This window comes from Dendrobates tinctorius, unplaced genomic scaffold, assembly GCF_039654945.1.
Source record: "Dendrobates tinctorius isolate UK_male_01 unplaced genomic scaffold, ASM3965494v1 ptg000120l, whole genome shotgun sequence".
NCBI lineage: Eukaryota > Metazoa > Chordata > Amphibia > Anura > Dendrobatidae > Dendrobates > Dendrobates tinctorius.
This window is the reverse complement of record NW_027361788.1, coordinates 33,309,468-33,327,391: the sequence shown is the minus strand read 5'-3', so window position 1 is coordinate 33,327,391 and position 17,924 is coordinate 33,309,468. Positions and strand designations below refer to the sequence as shown.

General features: G+C 48.6%; 3 protein-coding genes across 7 annotated transcripts in view; 2 read left to right on the top strand and 1 right to left on the bottom strand.

Annotated features, from left to right (window-relative positions):
* Nucleotides 1-1,838, bottom strand: part of GOLGA2 (golgin A2) — a 63,987-nt gene extending 62,149 nt beyond the window's left edge. For 3 of the 5 annotated variants that reach the window (XM_073541083.1, XM_073541084.1, XM_073541086.1), the window contains exon 1: nt 1,681-1,838. In XM_073541083.1, the coding sequence (XP_073397184.1) occupies nt 1,681-1,725 (45 nt within the window). In that variant the 5' untranslated portion in view covers nt 1,726-1,838. The remainder of the gene's footprint in view (nt 1-1,680) is intronic. The other 2 variants (XM_073541085.1, XM_073541087.1) reach the window with 1 other exon arrangement.
* Nucleotides 1,839-8,839: 7,001 nt separating this feature from the next.
* Nucleotides 8,840-13,485, top strand: SWI5 (SWI5 homologous recombination repair protein; the record flags this gene model as incomplete). The annotated part of the gene is made up of 5 exons (XM_073541385.1): nt 8,840-8,943; nt 9,520-9,568; nt 10,088-10,209; nt 10,319-10,413; nt 13,021-13,485. Coding segments are annotated over 5 exons (435 nt in total), but the record flags the coding sequence as incomplete, so codon positions are not given.
* A 2,029-nt stretch (nt 13,486-15,514) lies between these two features.
* The window catches only part of SLC27A4 (solute carrier family 27 member 4), a 38,395-nt gene continuing 35,985 nt past the window's right edge, over nt 15,515-17,924 (top strand). The window contains exon 1 of the mRNA XM_073541082.1: nt 15,515-15,730. The gene's annotated coding sequence lies outside the window, so the exon portion shown is untranslated. The remainder of the gene's footprint in view (nt 15,731-17,924) is intronic.

Below are 17,924 nucleotides of genomic sequence, written 5' to 3'. Positions count from 1 at the left end.
AGCGAGGAGAGAGATGAATTAGTCGGGCGGCAGAGTTAAGGATGGACTGGAGAGGTGCGAGGGTGTTAGCAGGGAGACCACAGAAAAGGATGTTGCAGTAGTCGAGGCGGGAGATGATGAGGGCATGCACAAGCATTTTAGCAGATTGAGGGTTGAGGAAAGGACGGATTCTGGAAATATTTTTGAGCTGGAGGCGACAGGAGGTAGAAAGAGCTTGGATGTGCGGTTTGAAGGACAGGGCAGAGTCAAAGGTTACTCCGAGGCAGCAGACTTCTGGTACTGGGGAAAGTGTGATGTCATTAATTGTTATAGCTAGGTCGGGTAAAGAAGATCTGTGAGATGGAGGAAAGATGATCAGTTCAGATTTGTCTACATTGAGTTTGAGAAACCGAGAGGAGAAGAAGTAGGATATGGCTGATAGACACTCTGGGATTCTGGACAGCAGTGAGGTGACGTCTGGGGCAGAGAGGTAGATCTGAGTGTCATCAGCATAAAGGTGGTAGTGGAATCCGTGGGACTTTATGAGTTGCCCCAGACCAAGTGTATAGATTGAGAAGAGTAGGGGTCCTAAAACAGAGCCTTGGGGGACTCCAACAGAGAGAGGGTGGGATGAGGAGGTGGTGTGGGAGACGCTGAATGTGCGGTTGGAAAGGTATGAGGAGATCCAGGATAGGGCAAGGCCTTTGATGCCGAAGGAGGAGAGGATCTGTAGTAGGAGGCAGTGGTCAACTGTGTCAAATGCAGTGCATACCGTGCATATCAAGAGATTGCTGTACAGAGCATGTAGCGGAGGGGGGTAACTTTCTTTTTGGACTTGCAATACACCTTACATTGCCATCAGCTATTCCTCCTGACTCCTATACTTATTCTGCCCTTGTTATATGCGGTCACACAGGAGAGGGGAATAAGAGACATCTATCTCTCCCCCATCTCTCTTGATGATAAATATAATTGGAAATGTTGAAATCCATCTGCCTGATCCTCCCCATCATCTGCTGAGACACCCCTATATTAATTAGTTGGGTGGCTGATCATCTAACGAGTATGGGGGCCTTTGGAAATCCCCAGAAAGTAAGGCAGCCCCCAACACAGTCACAATCAGATATACAAGTGTGGTCGGCTTGACACCAAACGCAGAGTATCATTTTTAATGGGGTCTTATGAGAATAACCCATGTGTGCGTCCCTGGAGAGTCAGAGTGGCGCACCACTACATTCCTCTGTAGTACTTCCTGGCAGTCATATCACAACACGAACGTCCAGCTCTAATCTGAGCAGCCCCCAGTCTGTGATCACGTGACACTCAGGAGGTCACCGCCTCTCTGATTGGCATAAGCTCCAGCGATAATATAGGGGGTGTCGGTGACAGGTGGCACTATAGGGTCTGCAGCCACTGCCCTCCATAGGACCTGGCACGGTCACATGACCTGGCCATCGCCTCCCATGCTGCGACAAATAAAGTTGCAAGGTACAAAGTGGCATCATGTGATGGAGTCCAATACATAGTGACTGCCAGCCCGTGCCCACCACCTCCCTATTATGGGTGCACACCCTGCTGTCATGGCACCGAACACTCCGCAGCTGCCACCTCCCACTGTCTCCTGTCTCTGGCCTCACGCCCACAGTGACCCGGTAACCAGTGTCCGCCACGCAGTCCCCGGGGTTCCGTCACGTCCTTTACCTTCCTCCGGGCCGAGGCCAGCTTGTGCTGTCTATCGTCAGCCATCCTGGGTCCGGCCGGGGGGAACACGTCACCGCGGGCCCACAATACACCGCGCCTGCGCGCACACCCGAGCTAGGCGCGTTCCCCGTGACGTCACTGCCAGCTGTACCATCCCAGGAGGCGACGTGGGGATAGTGGGCGGTACCAACAGTCGGGAAGTGTAGGAATGTGCACACTGGGCCCTGCCATCAGCCTAATAGCCTATCACTGTGTCCGCAGGAGGATGAAAGGCCTGTGCTGTGTTTACACGCCGGGCCGTCTGCAAAAAAAAAAAAGAGTACATTATAAACACCGCATGTCTGTTCTTTTGGAGGTTTACTGCAAGTTTTTCCCCCCATCATTGGGATAAAAAAAAATTAGAAATATAAAAAAGCCATGTCCACACCAGGCTTATAGCGGAGGGACTTTTTTCTTAAAAAAAACAGTGAAATTTACCCTTTTTCCGCTGGTCACACAGTATGTGCCATGTTGGGAAAACTACAAGTCCCAGCACGCTCTTTCCTGAGCAGTAGCGTGCGTCCGCAGTGCTCGCCCTATCCATTGAGCGATAGGCTTTTTGCTGTTTTTTGCGCCAAGTTGTAGTTTTTTTTATGGAGACCATGTTGGGGCGTGTACGATGTTTTAGCCACTTTTTATTCATTTTTAAAGTATGTGGGAAATCATTTCTACTTTCATAGATCGGACTCTTATGCCCCGATAATTTTGTACTCATGTATTTTTCCCGTTTAGGAGCACGGAGGGCAGATATTGATGGTTTATTCTTATGGAAGGTCGTCGATACCAGATTGGGGGGCTGACGCCGGGCGGTCTCCGGTCACCTGGCTGCCGCTCCCGCTACGGCTGGATGTACACGGCACGCCAGACACGGTGTCGTAGTCGCTGTGAGGTACTGCAGATCAGCACCATATTGATCACCTGTCCCAATATCTCCGGGCTCATCAATATCTTGGTCCTAGACTTCTACTATTTTTTGGCTATTGGGTCTAGGGAGTACGCGTGGGCTGTGCACCTGGCAAGGCAAATGGACAACGCCAGTTGGTGTAAATTCCTGACAAAGGGATCAGTCCTTCCTGAGACACAGGGTTTTATCACTGTAGAAAGGCGTCTCTATCTCTGCAGGTGTGAATGCAGTCTAATCTCTTCAGTGCCAGCAGCGCAGCTCATCTGATGACTTTGTGTTTTACTGATCATCTGATGTTATGAGAATAGGAGCTAAGAAACCGGAGAAGACAAGTGTGGCGCCTCTGAGGGTTCAGGCGCCACAGAGGTACTGCACCTCCTCCTGAGGTGTGGTGCCCCACCATCCAGGTAAGTTGGAGGCTCCTGACCACGCTCCAACACCTGCACCCATCATCACAAAGTAATGTAGCAAAGCCACATTGTGACTCCCTGCTTGGAGTGTAGCAGAGCACCTTTGGTGGCTCCCTGCTTGGAACACGAAACGTGCTGGGAGGCGGGTGAAGTTAGAATACATAAAAGAGCGGGAACGTTTAGGAGTTGAAGTCAGTCAGTCAGTCAGTGAGTTGAGTGGAGAGTGGAGGAGAGAAGATCCCTGGGAGAGGGATGGAAGAAGGAGGTGCTGCAGCAGATCTCAGTGACCTGGGTCAGCTGGAACGGGAAAGGAAGGAAAGAGAAAGACATTGAACAGAAACCCTGATCTTCTATAAGAAGGAAAAGACTAGTACGGAATGTTGGAGTAAAAAGGAACAGAGGACGTGGGTTAGAAGAGAACCCTGCCTAGAAGTTCTAAGCGCAAGGCCGGGGCCCGGTCCCCGAGGTTGTATGGATACTAAGGGTCCTACAGCAGACACCGGTGAAGTAGTGAGCTGTAAATGCACTACTCCCATCTAAGACTTGGGGGCACAACAGCAACTTGGATAGTGAGCCGGGACTTAGGAGTAAGGAGTCCCCAAAGCAGGCTACAGCTGTCTGCCGTACAAGTATAGTTCTTGGGAACATCTGATAGGAGGAACTCCAGTGTAACTCAGTACTGGGAGTACTTCACTCAAAGGCGCTATAGAGGAGACGTTCAGAAAGGCACATGTTGGCGGAGTGTTGGAAGGGAGCATCCCATCTTGCTTGGAGGTTGAGTGAGCCCCTGACCCGGAGGACACAGCGCGGAGGCAGGCACCTGTTTGTACAACAGACTGTGAGTAAAGCTTTGGAACTACAGGCCTTGTGTCCTCTATTCATTCCGGCACCAACATCCCCAACACTGCACCATTCACGTCTCCCAACTATCATCTCCTTTACACTGCCCTGAGACTACAGCTCCTGTGGGGAGCTTCATCATCTTTGCTGCACCACACCACCAGTCCCAGAGGATCTGCATGCAGCGTCGGTTTAACATCTCAATTGCTGAACACCACAGGTGGCGTCACGAACTATTCATTTAATCCACTACATTTCACCATTTAATCTCCCCTATTAATTGGGCGCCCAGGGCCATGGACCGGGTCACCACTGCCGTGACATCCCGCTGAGATCGGCCCTGTACCGAGTACCCCATAGCCCTGGGAGGGCGACCCACCAGCAGCTTCTATTACTCAGTGGTCTTCCACAGCCACCCACACAGATGGACACACATTAGACCTCATCTTCACCTGCCTCTGTTCCCTTCCCCCTTGTCTATCTGACCACCATCTAGTCACCTTCTCATCCTTGTCCTCACCTGCCCCCCATGTCCAGCCACTAGCACATCCTCGCAGAAAACTCGCACACCTAGACATTCACAGACTCTCTTCTACCTCTGTCCTCCATATCTTCACTCCACAACACGGACAGTGCCACCGCTTTCTACAACACCACCCTCACATCAGCCATAGACTCAGTCGCCCCTCTGATGCATGGCAAAGTGCGACAAACCAATAGGCAACCCTGGCACAACAACCTCACCAAAAAACTTCGACAAGCATCCAGGGTCGCGGAGCGGGAAGAAAACACCCCTGCCAGACGACTTCACTGATTTCAAACAAGCTACACTTGCCTTCAAATCAGCCCTCACCTCTGCTAAACAGACCTATTTCACAAACCTTGTATCTTCATTATCCCACAACAACTGTTCAGCACATTTAAATCCTCCGCCCACCACTGCCACCTCCAACTCCACTCATCTCTGCTGAGGACTTTGCCACCTACTTCAAAAACAAGATCGGCAAACCTTTACTATTCCACCACCCCAACCACTCCACATACCAGACCTCTGCCCTTTCCTAATAACCTCCCTGTCCAACATCACTGAAGGAAAGCTTACTCATCTCCTTTCCAAATCACACCTCACCACCTGTGCACTTGACCCCATCCCTTCCCACCTGCTCCCCAACCTCACTAACATGATCATTCCAGCCCTAACCCATCTCTTCAACCTAACCCTATCTTCTGGTACCTTCCCCTCTGCCTTCAAACATGCCACCATAACACCCATCCTCAAAAAATCAAACCTTGACCCAACTGCTATGCCCAGCTATCGCCCCATATCACTGCTCCCGTTTGCTTCCAAACTCCTTGAACAGCATGTCCATGCTCAACTTTCCTCCCACCTCTCATCTAACTCCCTCCTTGACATCCTCCAATCTGGCTTCCGCCTCCACCACTCCACTGAAACTGCCCTGACCAAAATTACTAATGACTTACACACAGCCAAAGCTAACAGACAGTCCTCCATCCTTCTCCTTCTTGACCTGTCCTCTGCCTTTGACACAGTTGACCACTGCCTACTGCTACAGATTCTTTCTTCCCTTGGCAACAAAGACCTTGCCCTGTCCTGGATTGCCTCATACCTTTCTGACTGCACATTCAGCGTTTCCCACTCCCACACTACCTCCTTATCCCGCCCGCTTTGTGTTGGAGTCCCCCAAGGCTCTGTCCTGGGGCCCCTACTTTTTTCCATCTATACACTTGGCCTAGGACAACTTATAAAGTCCCATGGCTTCCAGTACCACCTGTATGCAGATGACACTCTGATCTACCTCTCTGGCCCAGATGTCACCTCTCTGCTGTCCAGAATCCCGGAGTGTCTATCAGCCATATCCTCCTTTTTCACCTCTCGCTTCCTAAAACTCAACATAGACAAAACTGAACTCATTATCTTTCCTCCATCTCACGTATCTTCCCTACCCGATCTATCTATTATGGTAAACGGCGTCACGCACTCTCCCGCACCTGAAATCCGCTGCCTCGGAGTAACTCTCGATTCTGCCCTGTCCTTCAAACCACACGTCCTAACTCTTGCCACCTCCTGTCGCCTCCAATTAAAAAATGTTTCCAGAATCCGTTCCTTCCTCAGCCCTCAATCTATTAAAACTATTGTACATGCCCTCATTATCTCCCGTCTTGACTACTGCAACACTCTCCTCTATGGCCTCCCTAACTCTCTTGCACCACTCCAGCCTGTCTTCAACTCTGCTGCCCGACTAATCCACCTCTCTCCTCGCTACTCCCCTGTCTCTCCCCTCTGCAAATCCCTCCACTGGCTCCCAATTCACCAACGAATCCAGTTCAAACTAACACTGATCTACAAAGCCATCCACAACCTTTCCCCTCCCTATATCTCTGAACTAATCTCCCAATATCTTCCCTCATGTAATCTTCGATCCTCCCAAGACCTCCTACTCTCCTCCACACTTATTCGTTCCTCACACAACCGCCTCCAAGATTTCTCCCGAATATCCCCTATCCTCTGGAATTCCATACCTCAACACGTCAGATTATCCACAACCCTCAGATCCTTCAAATGGAACTTGAAAACCCATCTTTTCAGGAAAGCTTACAGTCTGCAATAACCATTCTGCCGCCTCACCACCGCTCGAGCCGCCGCCTCATCACCAACAGAGCTGCTGCACCCCCGACCTCCTGTCTCTTCCCCGCTATCCCATAGAATGTAAGTCCGCAAGGACAGGGTCCTCTCCCCTCTGTACCAGTCTGTCATTGTAAATTTGTTTACTGTTAACGATATCTATAACTTTGTATGTAACCCCTTCTCATGTACAGCACCATGGAATTAATGGTGCTATGTAACTAAATAATAATAATTACTCCACAGGCAAAGAAAGGCATAATATTCTGGATAAATCACAACTTACAGATGTTTCCATCCCACAAGACCCACCATATACCAGGAACACCACACAAGACCCGCTGAATACCGGAAACACCCCACAAGACTCACCATATACAGGGAACACCCCAGAAGACCCACCATATATAGTTAACACCCAGAAGACTCGCCATATATAGGGAACAACCAGAAGACCCACCATACATAGGGAACACCCCACAAGACCCCCCATATACAGGGAACACCACACAAGACCTTCCGTATACCAGGAACACCACAAAAGAACCGCCGTATACTGGGAACACCCCACAAGACCCACCATATACCGGGAACACCCCACAAAACCCGCCATACACAGGGAACACCCCAGAAGACCCCATTCAGGAGATGCTCTGACCAAGTTCTTTGAGTTGTTGGTTTATGTGATGCTATAAAAAGCTATGATAATGTTCTATCTGCAGCTTGCCACAAGGAGGCGCTCACTACTTACCATAAGGGTGTGTGCACACGCTGCGGATCCACAGCGGTTTTGGTCCTGCAGATCCGCAGCAGTTTCTGCTGTGGTGTAAAGTACCATTAAAATCAATGCAAAATGAAAACTGCAGTGCACATGCTGCGGATTATTCCGCTCGGATTTGCTGCGGTTTACAATCTGCAGCATGTCAATTCTTTGTGCGGATTCCGCTGCGGTTTGGCACCTGTTCAATGACCAGGTGTCAAACCGAAGGGAAAAACCGCAGGCAAAACCGCAGAAAAACTGCAGATCATGGCCCGTTACACATAGTAATATCGCTAGCAATATCAGTGTAACGTCACTGATTTTGTGACGTAGCAGCGATATCGCTACATGTGACACTTACCTCCGACCGGTTCCCCCGCGATGATCGCTGATCGCGCAAGAACGGCCTGGGCCATTTCTCGTCGGGCGCTTCCTGTGGAGAGACGAGCGTGGAGCCGGGCGGGAGGACGCAGGATCGCCTGGTGTGACAGGTAAGTAGCGATCCCCGTCCCCTGCGATGTCGCTGGTGAGATCTGCCTGAGTGGCAGCTCACTAGCGACCACTTAGGCCTCTTTCACACTTCCGTTTTTTACAATCAGTCACAATCCGCCAGGTTTTGAAAAAAAACGGATCCTCAAATTTTTTTTGAGGATCCGTTTTTTTCCCATTGACTTGCATTAATGGCGGATTGTGACGGATTGCTGTCCGTTGCATCCGTTTTTTGTGAGGATCCGCCAAAAGTTGCTGTCCGTCACCATCCTGAAAAATTTCAAAACGGAGCTTGTAACGTTTTTTTCTCTGGCGGATCCTGCAAACACTGATTTAACCCGAATTTCTTTCTGGGTGCCGGACAAAAAAAAACTCTCTCTCTCTCTCTCGGCCAGCGATTCCTTTAAATTTCTTCATTTTCAGGATCCGTCTGAAAACGGATCCTGTGCCATCCGTTCACATCAGTTGAGAACGGATCCGCTTGTCCGCCTTTTTGGCGGATTATAACTGATGCAAAAAACTGAAGTGTGAAAGAGGCCTTAGCGATGTACCAGCGATCCATATCGTTGTCGGGATCGCTGGTGCATCGCTACCCATAACAGATTTACCTGCAGTTTTTCTGAAATCCGCAGAGCAATCCGCAGCTTGTGCACACACCCTAAGGGTTTTCCAGGGACATAGAAAAATAGCCAAATCGCAGCAGTGTGCAATGTCACAACCAGCCTGTCACAGCTCCCGGTATTCTCACCGCTACAGGGCGGTCACATGATCTGAAGTACGTGATTTGCATACCTGCGGTCATGTGACCACTAGATTCTCCAGCAATTCGGAGTGGGAATCTGGCGCCCTCTGGTGCTGGGATCGCGTCGCACACTGTCACAATGCAGCAATCTGCAGTGAGTGCAGAAATGTGTGACCAGGCGCCCTCTGGTGGCTGCTGAGGACTAGACTCCGATATGACTCAGATTATGTGGGCGTGTCCTGCCAGCCCAGTCATGTGACCAGTCAGCTGATAGAACCTTGTAGCTCTCTACAGACACAGCGTTCTGTTCCGCTCAGCCACGTGACCTGTGAGTGTGGAGGAGCGCGGCTGCACGGTGGAGTCTCCCTGTGGCCCGGGGGCTCCCCAGAGGGGGACGCCCACCCAGCCGCCCAGACCCGGGGGCAGTCTCCGCAGGTATTAGCACGTGGAATGCTGGCACCAGTCACCATTATGGAGTGCAGCTCTGAAGCTTCACAAATGCTGCATTTTGGTGGGGTCTCCATTGTAATCTGGCCGTGTGACCTCACACAGCTCCAACAATGGGGAAATGACCACACAAACCAGTTTTTTATTTATTTACATTTTTTTTTGTTAAAAAAATGACCTCAGTGTGGTGGTATGGCCGTCACCGCTCTGACCTGGGGAACGGCGCTCTCGGGTCACGGTTACTGCACAGTGATCTCCGTACAAACCCAGCCCAGAGCGCAATGGCGGATGACTCCGCACTTGGGATGTGTGTGAGCACGTTACGTGGTAAAGTAGGGTGTATTTTTTTTTTTTTTTTTTGGAGGGGGGGGTTGGTTATATATGACAGAAATGCAACAATCTTAGTCAATGGATCATGTGAAGCTTTTGCTCTAAAATAATGTGCAATAAAAAGGTTTTGTGCAAATGTTACGAACCGGCGTTCGCCTTAGAACTGTCAGCAGTATCTGTTAGTATGTTGCTGATTACCGTACCAATTGTCGATCTTTTCTGCGTCTTATGTAGAACTCCTTTGGGAAGTAGAGGAAGATGCCGCAGTGGATTTAAATCGCCGGTAAGTCGGGATATGAGGCTGGATTGTTATCATCCCCGTCGTCACTTCATGACCTCTGGGACCCCCACCAGTGCTTAAATTAAAGGGCTCCTCATGTCAGTGTCGTGCTGCACCCTTTTCTAAGTGATCCCTGCGTAGCAGCACCCAGAAAGCCTGTGCAGAGATCTGCAGCCATTCACTAGAATAGGGCTGTAGCACTGTTACTTGCACAAAAGGGCACCCGGAAAAACAATCCACACCATCGTTTTTAGGATCTGTGGGCTGAACACACGCTCTCTCTGACGCCAGGCTTTCAAACCTTTGAAAATGTATTTCCAAGAGATAATCGCCGCTGTGTTTTTTTGTTTTTATTTGAGAAGCTATTCACACTGCCCCTGTAGAGAGGAAAAAAAGCTAAACTGCTTGCCTGAGCCCAGTGTGCATGATGACTGTGAGGTCAGCGCTGAGCCAGGACATCATCAATCTGAGGTCAGGAGCAGGAATGTGGTGTAACCAAAGCTCTTACCCATCTATCTGCAGGTCCAGTCTCCAAATGTCAGCGAATCTCCGGCAGCTCATGAAGAAAATTTGCAGAGCAAGATCTCCGACCTGAAGCACAAGGAAAGCTTCTTGGATGAAGAAATAAGGAAACTTGAAGCAGAGTAAGTAAAAAGGTCATGACAGTGATCGATAGGACAACGCCCCTCACCCTTTTGTGTATGAGTAGTGGTCCACAGTAACTGTGTCATTACCAGTATTTATTTTCTTCAGAGGCTTCTGCATAGAAGAACTGGACAAGCACATCTCCCTACTCCATGAATACAATGAGTTAAAAGATGCAGGACAGATGTTATTAGGGCGTCTAGGTAAGAATTCTCCTAAACATCCAGACGATTTAACCACTGAAAGTGATGTATCGGTCCCAGTACAACAATGAAAATTATACCTGTCTTGTAGTAATCCGATGTGCCAGCACTGAGATGTTGAGCTTTGAAGACACATGCAAATTAGCCAGGCAGTGCATTGAGGGCGTGCTAATATTGAATGTTGACACGCCTCACTGCACTTCCTGTCTGATTTGCTTGTTGCTTAAAATCTCGATTTCTCAGCGCTGGCACATCAGATTACTACAAGACGGGTATAGTTTTTATTGTTGTATTAGGAGCTATACAAACGTACCACTTGTTTCTGTAGTAAAATCATCCTGACTGGTTCTCTTTAGAGATGGGTGAACAGTAAAGTTCGGCGTCTGTACCCAACACCTATTTGGGCACAGACACCGAACACTGACTTCACCAGGAAGTTTGGGTTCGGTCCCCCCGAACTACGGGTGTTTGATGCGCTGTCATGTCCATGACAACGCAGCAAACACCGCTTCTGATCGGTGGTAAAATCATTACCGCCGGTCACACAGCCGCGGTTCCCACGCTGTCAAATTATAGCATGAGCCTGCAGCTGTGATTGGAGTTATAAAGATTACCTCCGGTCACTGGTGCCTGCTGATGAGGCTCCTGCTCTCAGCCGACGCCTGCAGCCTCTATAACAGTGAGAGCAGGAGCAGCTGATTGGAGTATTCATCAGGCAGCTCCCATGCTGAAGTTAAATAATAATAAAAATGCTGTGGGTTTCCCTCTATTATTGATAACCGACCAGGCAAAACTCACAGCTGAGAGTTGCAGCCGTCGACTTCAGCAAGGCTGGTTATCAATTATTTTAATACATAATTAAAAAGAAATAACTGTATGGCCCCCCCATTTTTGACATCTAGCCTTGCTATAGCTGACAGCTGGGGGCTGGTATTCTCAGGCTGGTAAGGGGCCATGGATATTTTCCCCCCGCCTCCCTGGTCTAAAAATTGCAGCTCACAGCTACCCAGAAAGGGCACATCTATTAGATACACCAATTTTGGTGCTTTGCCCAACTCTTCCCACTTGTCCTGTAGTGATGGCAAGTGGGGGTCATATTCGCCTTTGTATTGTCAGGTGACATCAAGCCCATGGATTAGTAATGGAGGGACGTCTATAAGACACCTATCCATTAGTAATCCTATAGTTACATGGAAAATACACAGCCATATTAAAGTCCTTTTATTATAAATAAAAAAAGTTATTTACAAAATAAAGTTATACTCACCTAATGCATAACTCCACTGAAGCTATCGTCTCCTGTAGTAAAACAAAATTCTTGATAACCAACCTTGCTAAAGCTGATATCTGAGGGTTGCAGCACAGAGCTGTGAGCTTTGCCTGGCTAGTTTTCAATAATGTAGGGGAACCCATGCCGTTTCTTTTTTTTTTTTTTTTTTTTTTTTTTTTCCATTACAGTGCAGGCGCCAGCTGATGAATACTCCCATCAGTTGCTCCTGCTCTCGTTGTTAGCGGCAGCAGGCTCGGCTGATGAGAGCAGTAGTCTCATCAGCTGAAACCAGGGAACAGCCACAGTTCTCTTGACAGCTTGGGAACCGCGGTGCTCTGACTGGTGGTGATGATTTTGCTGCCGATCAGAAACTGTTTGCCGCGCTGTCATGCACATGACAGCGTGGCAACCACTGGATGTTCGGGCCCCCATTTACGGTTTGGGTACTGTTCTGGTACCCGAACACAAACTTTGTAATTGTTCAGCTGGACTCGCTAACTTTTAAGGGGGCACTGTGGCAGATACTAATCGGCCAGTGAATTTAGGGGCTGTGCCACATGATCCTTCTCAGCCTGGCACAGCAGAGATTGAGGGGCCGCTTCATTAAAAGAAATTGTTCTGTGGGCCAAAATTGCCTCTTAAAGGGGTTGTCTATCATTTAGAAAAAATTGCTAGTGGAAGGAATTGTAAAAATTTTTTTTTTTTTTTTCTTTTCGAAGAAGCCCTCTTGAGGGGGAAAATAAGCACTCAAAGAGCCTCCTTTTTTAGAATTCTGCATTGTCTTGTCCCTCTCTTGTTGTTCCTGGAAATATAGACTTGGGGCTCATACTTACATTCGATAAACTCGGATGAGTCTCGCACGTCAATACCTGGCACTGACGCCGGCACAAGGGAGCGGAGCATGTGCGGCTGCATAGAAATTCATGGAGCCGCACTCTCAGCTCCCGAGTGCCGGGTATTGATGTGCGAGACTCGTCCGAGTTTCTCGCATGTATGAGCCCTTAAGCTGATAACTTGGTGTTACCATGCATCCTATCAATGAGACATTGTCTCAGTATCTAGCCTTGCATCCTAAAGGCTGGTAACACCCAATTATCTATTGATGTTTATATTTCCATGAGGAATAACAGAGGGCCATCGCAGAACAGTAAAGTCTTATGCATGTAGGACAAAGGAGATGCATTTTTCTCTGTGGAACATTTTGCAGTGCGGGAAGTCGCCCTCCTGTGGTCTGCATTGGAAGGAATATCTATTGGGGAACTGGGTGAGAAGCCGTCTGTGCGGTGATACGTTGACCTGTGACTAATGCCGGGCATTACGACATGTTTTATCTACAGCTGCAGTGAGAGGAGTCACCACCAAGGCTCTCTACACAGAATTTGGACTGGACTTGGACGATTGAGGATGAATTTAATCTTTGCCCCAGTTCAGATCTGGCATATGGAGGTCTCATGAATGAGGACTGTACGTACTCCTCTCTATGCCAAATGTTGTTTGTGCCCTTTACCCTATGAAGTTTCCTTTTTAATCAGATCGGCCCTATTAATTTCAAGAATTGGGGTGTCCTTATTACAGAGTACACAGGTCTGGGAGCTCTTCTACCCCTTCATCACTGCACTTTTACAAAGCCGTTGGCTAAGCGTAGCCACATCGCTGTGTTATATGCAATTCTACCTTGCTCTCATTAGTCGGTCTTTCAAAGTTTGACCTGTTGAATAGTTTGCACGGGAGGCAGGTTTTATTATAAATTAGAAATTTAACTATTTGTTTATTTCTTAAATAAAATATGTAAAATAATTATCCATAGTTGGTTGATGTCATTAATTTAACATTGGGCGATGTTACAGTATCTGCGGTGGCCTGAGCAGGAAATTGAATGTTATCCTCTTTTCAGCCACAAGGTGGCAGTGAACACCACACACGTTCCATTAGTCCTTTACAAACATTGCTTCCTTGTTTAACCCCTTCCTGATGTGGCAATTTTTTTTTCTTCCAAGAGCCATAACTTATTTTTTTTTTTCATCAATATAGACATATGAGGACTTGCTTTTTTTGGGGTTGCAGTTTTGGTATTTTCTTTTTTAGGATTTTCAGTGATACTAAAGATGCTCTCTTTTATAAAGCTCTTTAATATTGGAGCAAAATCTGTACCTGACTGGTTGAACTTAGCTGCCGATCACTTTATCAAAAACGTGCTATTGATTGACATGCCCAACGTTATGTCGTGAGTGTATGATGCCACCATGTCACGCCAGGGCTACTAATCGGGGGATGCCGGTAGCTAGGACGTCATCTACAAGGCTTGAGTTGCTGGCACAGGGTCCTGTACTCACATTTAGTGGTCACACCTTGGTTGTTAACACTCCAAACAATATTACAATTATTGGGACCCCTGAGGAATCGTTTCTAGGGTCCAGTTGTTGGCTGTGGTTTCAAACAATACATCAGTGGCAACAGGGACCCCAGTGACTGGACCTCAAATATACTAGATGTGTTGTATACGTTACACCTTTAAAGGGCTATCCTCCTCACATAATGAGTGTAGGGGGCCTGGAGAATAAGGAGCAGCAGTGCTGCTGCCTCTTCAGGTCTTGTTCCTCTTCTTTGCGCCACCATGCCCTGCAGAGTAGAATGAGACTTTCTGCAGTTACCTGCCCCGCCAGAGGCAGCACCACTGAGCAGGAGGTACACGGTAGCGAGATCCCTTTAATTCTCTGCACCGGTGGGGGTAGGGCTATTGCTTCCCATCTGTTTTCCCTCCATGCTCCTCTATTTTTTGGGCTTGTTTTTGCGGTACGAGCTGTAGATGTTGTGACCATACAGAGAGTAGTCTGTGTTTTGGCGTCCACTGATGGGACAATAACCTGCTATTTTGCTAGTTCAGACGGTTACTCACGCGGCAATAACACGTTACCCTTCCCATTTCTCACATTATAGAAAATGTGTGTGATAAAACCTCTTAGCTACATTTTATACATTCTTCCCAGGGAGGCTTTTTAGAAATCGATTTAAGGCTATGTGCCCATGCTAGCGTTTTTAAACGCTCAGGAATCGCATCTCCTTTCCCAGAAAACGCGCGTCTTTTTCCGCGCGATTCTTGCGCGGTTTGTCAAAAGGCCATGTGTTTTTGACGCGTCTTCTGGGATCATTGGGGATGGCTAAAAACGCTCAGCTATGCGGAAATTAATGAGCATGCTGCGTTTTTAGCCGCTAAGCGATTCATGAGCGTTTAAAAACGCATGCATTGGCACCAAAAGCCAAAAATGCATGCTAATTAATTTGATGCATCTTGTAAGCGTTTCTGCAGCGTCTGATCCGGCACAAACGCTGCGGAAATGCTTACAAAAACGCAACGTGGACACACAGCCTAAGAAGCCTCTCCTCAGGTGTACAAACATGGCAGACACTGGGGGGCCTTAACTTTTGCACCCTCATTACCACCTCTTTACATGCAGGTGTCGCAATTGACAGTGGCATCTAAGGGGTTAAAACTGCAGCAATCGGAGCATGCTATGGTCGCTGCTGGTTCTACAACACGGGGTCAATATCACTGGGGGCAGTTGCGAGACCCAGAGAGTATCCCCCTATTCCAAGGGTTAGTCCAGGTCCTAATTAGACTGCAGCTCTGCTTCTATTCACTTCAGTTGGAGCTGCAGAGCCTGAGCGCGTCCCCAAAGCACTGCTGTCCACGGCTCCTCCTGCAAGGCAAGCTGGGAGTCGTAGTGCAGCAGCTGCACCCCTCCCCCATATGATAAGGCTCAAGATAATCGTCCGCTCTGCTATCGGCTATTCGGGTCTGTGCACCGCGGCTCTGCCTCCACCTCCCGCCATGCCTTGCGCGCCGCCTCAGGTGCTCAGCTCTGCAGTGCCAGGTAGTGAGGGCCAGACTACTATTGCCAGCAGCTCCTGGCGTCACGTGCTGTGCGGAGGGCGGAGCCTGGTGTCTCCGCATGTCAGGGTTGCTCCCGGAAGATCATAGTACACCCGGGCCGGGCGCAGGAGGACGTCAGACGGCCGGCGGGGGCTGCGAGCTGCCGAGTACTGCAGGTCAGTGTGCGGGCCCCTCACCGGCCCTGTGTTCTCATTGTGTGCGCACTACAAGTCCCTGCATGTGTCCTGTGTACCCTGTCAGATCTGCCCCCCCGTCTACCACTAGTCGCCATTGTGCACATACACATTCCTTACGCTGCGGTTTTTTCTGCAGACACGGTGTGCGCCTCTGCACTGATTGTGGCTTTTCTTTTAATGTGTGTTTCCCAATATTTGGTTCAGAGTCAGATTATTTTTAAGGCTGTGTGCCCACGATGCGATTTTTAAGCGTTTTTGCCGCGAAAACGTTTAAAAATCGTGTACAGAACGCCCCCCATGCATTCCTATGGCATTCCACACATGCTGCGCTTTTTTCCGCGGCGGAATCGCATCGCGGAAAAAATCGCAGCATGATCATTCTTTTGTGCAGAATCGCAAAGAATTGCCGCTATTCCGCACCCATAGGAATGCATGAGAATCGCTTACTTCCCGCATGTGGCTATGCCCACCATGCGGGAAGTTAAGCGTCTCATGTGCGGTTGGTACCCACGGTGTGGAGGAGAGGAGACTGTCCTCCAGGCCCTGGGTACCATCCCCCTGTAAAAAAATAAAAAATCGGGGTATATTTACCTTCCGACGTCCCGCGCTGCCATCCCGGCCTAAGCGTTCCCAGTAATGCCTTGCGGCAAGGCCCTGTAATGACGTAGTCTCGCGAGATCGCTATAGCAACGCGAGGCTACGTCATCACAGGTCTAGCAAGGCATTACTGGGAACGCTGAGGCCGGGATGGCAGCGCGGGACGTCGGAAGGTAAATATACCCCGATTTTTATTTTTTTTTTTTTTTTTTTTTAGCATTTTAACATCCTATCTTTTACTATTGAGGCCGCATAGGTGGCCTCAATAGTAAAAACCTGGTCACACTTGTCAAACACTATGTTTGACGAGTGTGACCAACCTGTCAATCACTTTCCAAGCGATGCTTCAAATCGCTTGGAAAGTGCTTGAGAAAATCACAGCAAAATTGCAAACAGAATCGCGGTGAAATGGCGCAGAAAAAACGCGCGATTTCTGGGAAGGAGTCCGGTTTTTAGTGTGCGTTTTAACACGCAACGTGGGCACATAGCCTAAGGCTATGTGCCCACGCTAGCGTTTTTAAACGCTCAGGAAAAGGATCCCCTTTCCCAGAAAACGCGCGATTTCTGGGATCATTGGGGATGGCTAAAAACGCTCAGCTATGCGGAAATTAATGAGCATGCTGCGTTTTTAGCTGCTAAGTGATTCCTGAGCGGTTAAAAACGCATGCATTGGCACAAAAAGCCAAAAACGCATGCAAATGAATTAGAAGCATCTTGTAAGCGTTTCTGCAGCGTCTGATCCGGCACAAACGCTGCGGAAACGCTTACAAAAACGCAACGTGGGCACACAGGCTTACTGTGTTTTTTATTATGCCAAGATTCCCATTTTACCTGCTGTTTTTTTTTTTGTTTTTTTTTTTTAACAGCTGCTACAGAAGTGCTTATCAGGGGGGGTAAAAACACACCAAAAAACCCTGTGTGATAATATCGGTGCCTTTATTCCCACAGCGGTCAGGGGTTGTGGGCACATGGGCTCTGCTGGACCGGTTCCATGTAGCGGCTTTTCTGCTGTTTCCACTTATACCACTTCCATGGATGGATCGGCTTCATATGTGTTTGTATATACCATGGGGTCCCAGGAGGGGATGGGATCTGCTGACTGTATGGTGACCCTGCTGCTCCGTGCTGGGGATACATTGTGTGTGTGTGTGTGTGTACATAATGTCCTTCAGGTATATACTCTGATTGCAGTGTATCCTCTACATATATATGTAAGCATAAGGTGCACCCTAAAATACCATACTGTACGTAAAGGACATCCTATAATCTCTTCTCTGCCGATGCCTTCAGACGTGTCTTTGCGTCTGAAGGCACAGCAGCAGAAATTGGGACCAATACCAATTATTTGGCATCTTTGAGGGGGTGGTAGGGGGAACTTGCATAAATAAATTCTGGAATTATTTAAGGCTCATTCACATCAGGGATGTGGAGTTGGTAAGCCAAACCTCCAACTCCTCAGTTACTCCAACCCCACAGCACTGGTCACTACTGAGCATGTACATAAAGGGCAGCACAGATTGATCTCATCTACATCTCCACAGCACTGGTCACTACTGAGCATGTACATAAAGGGCAG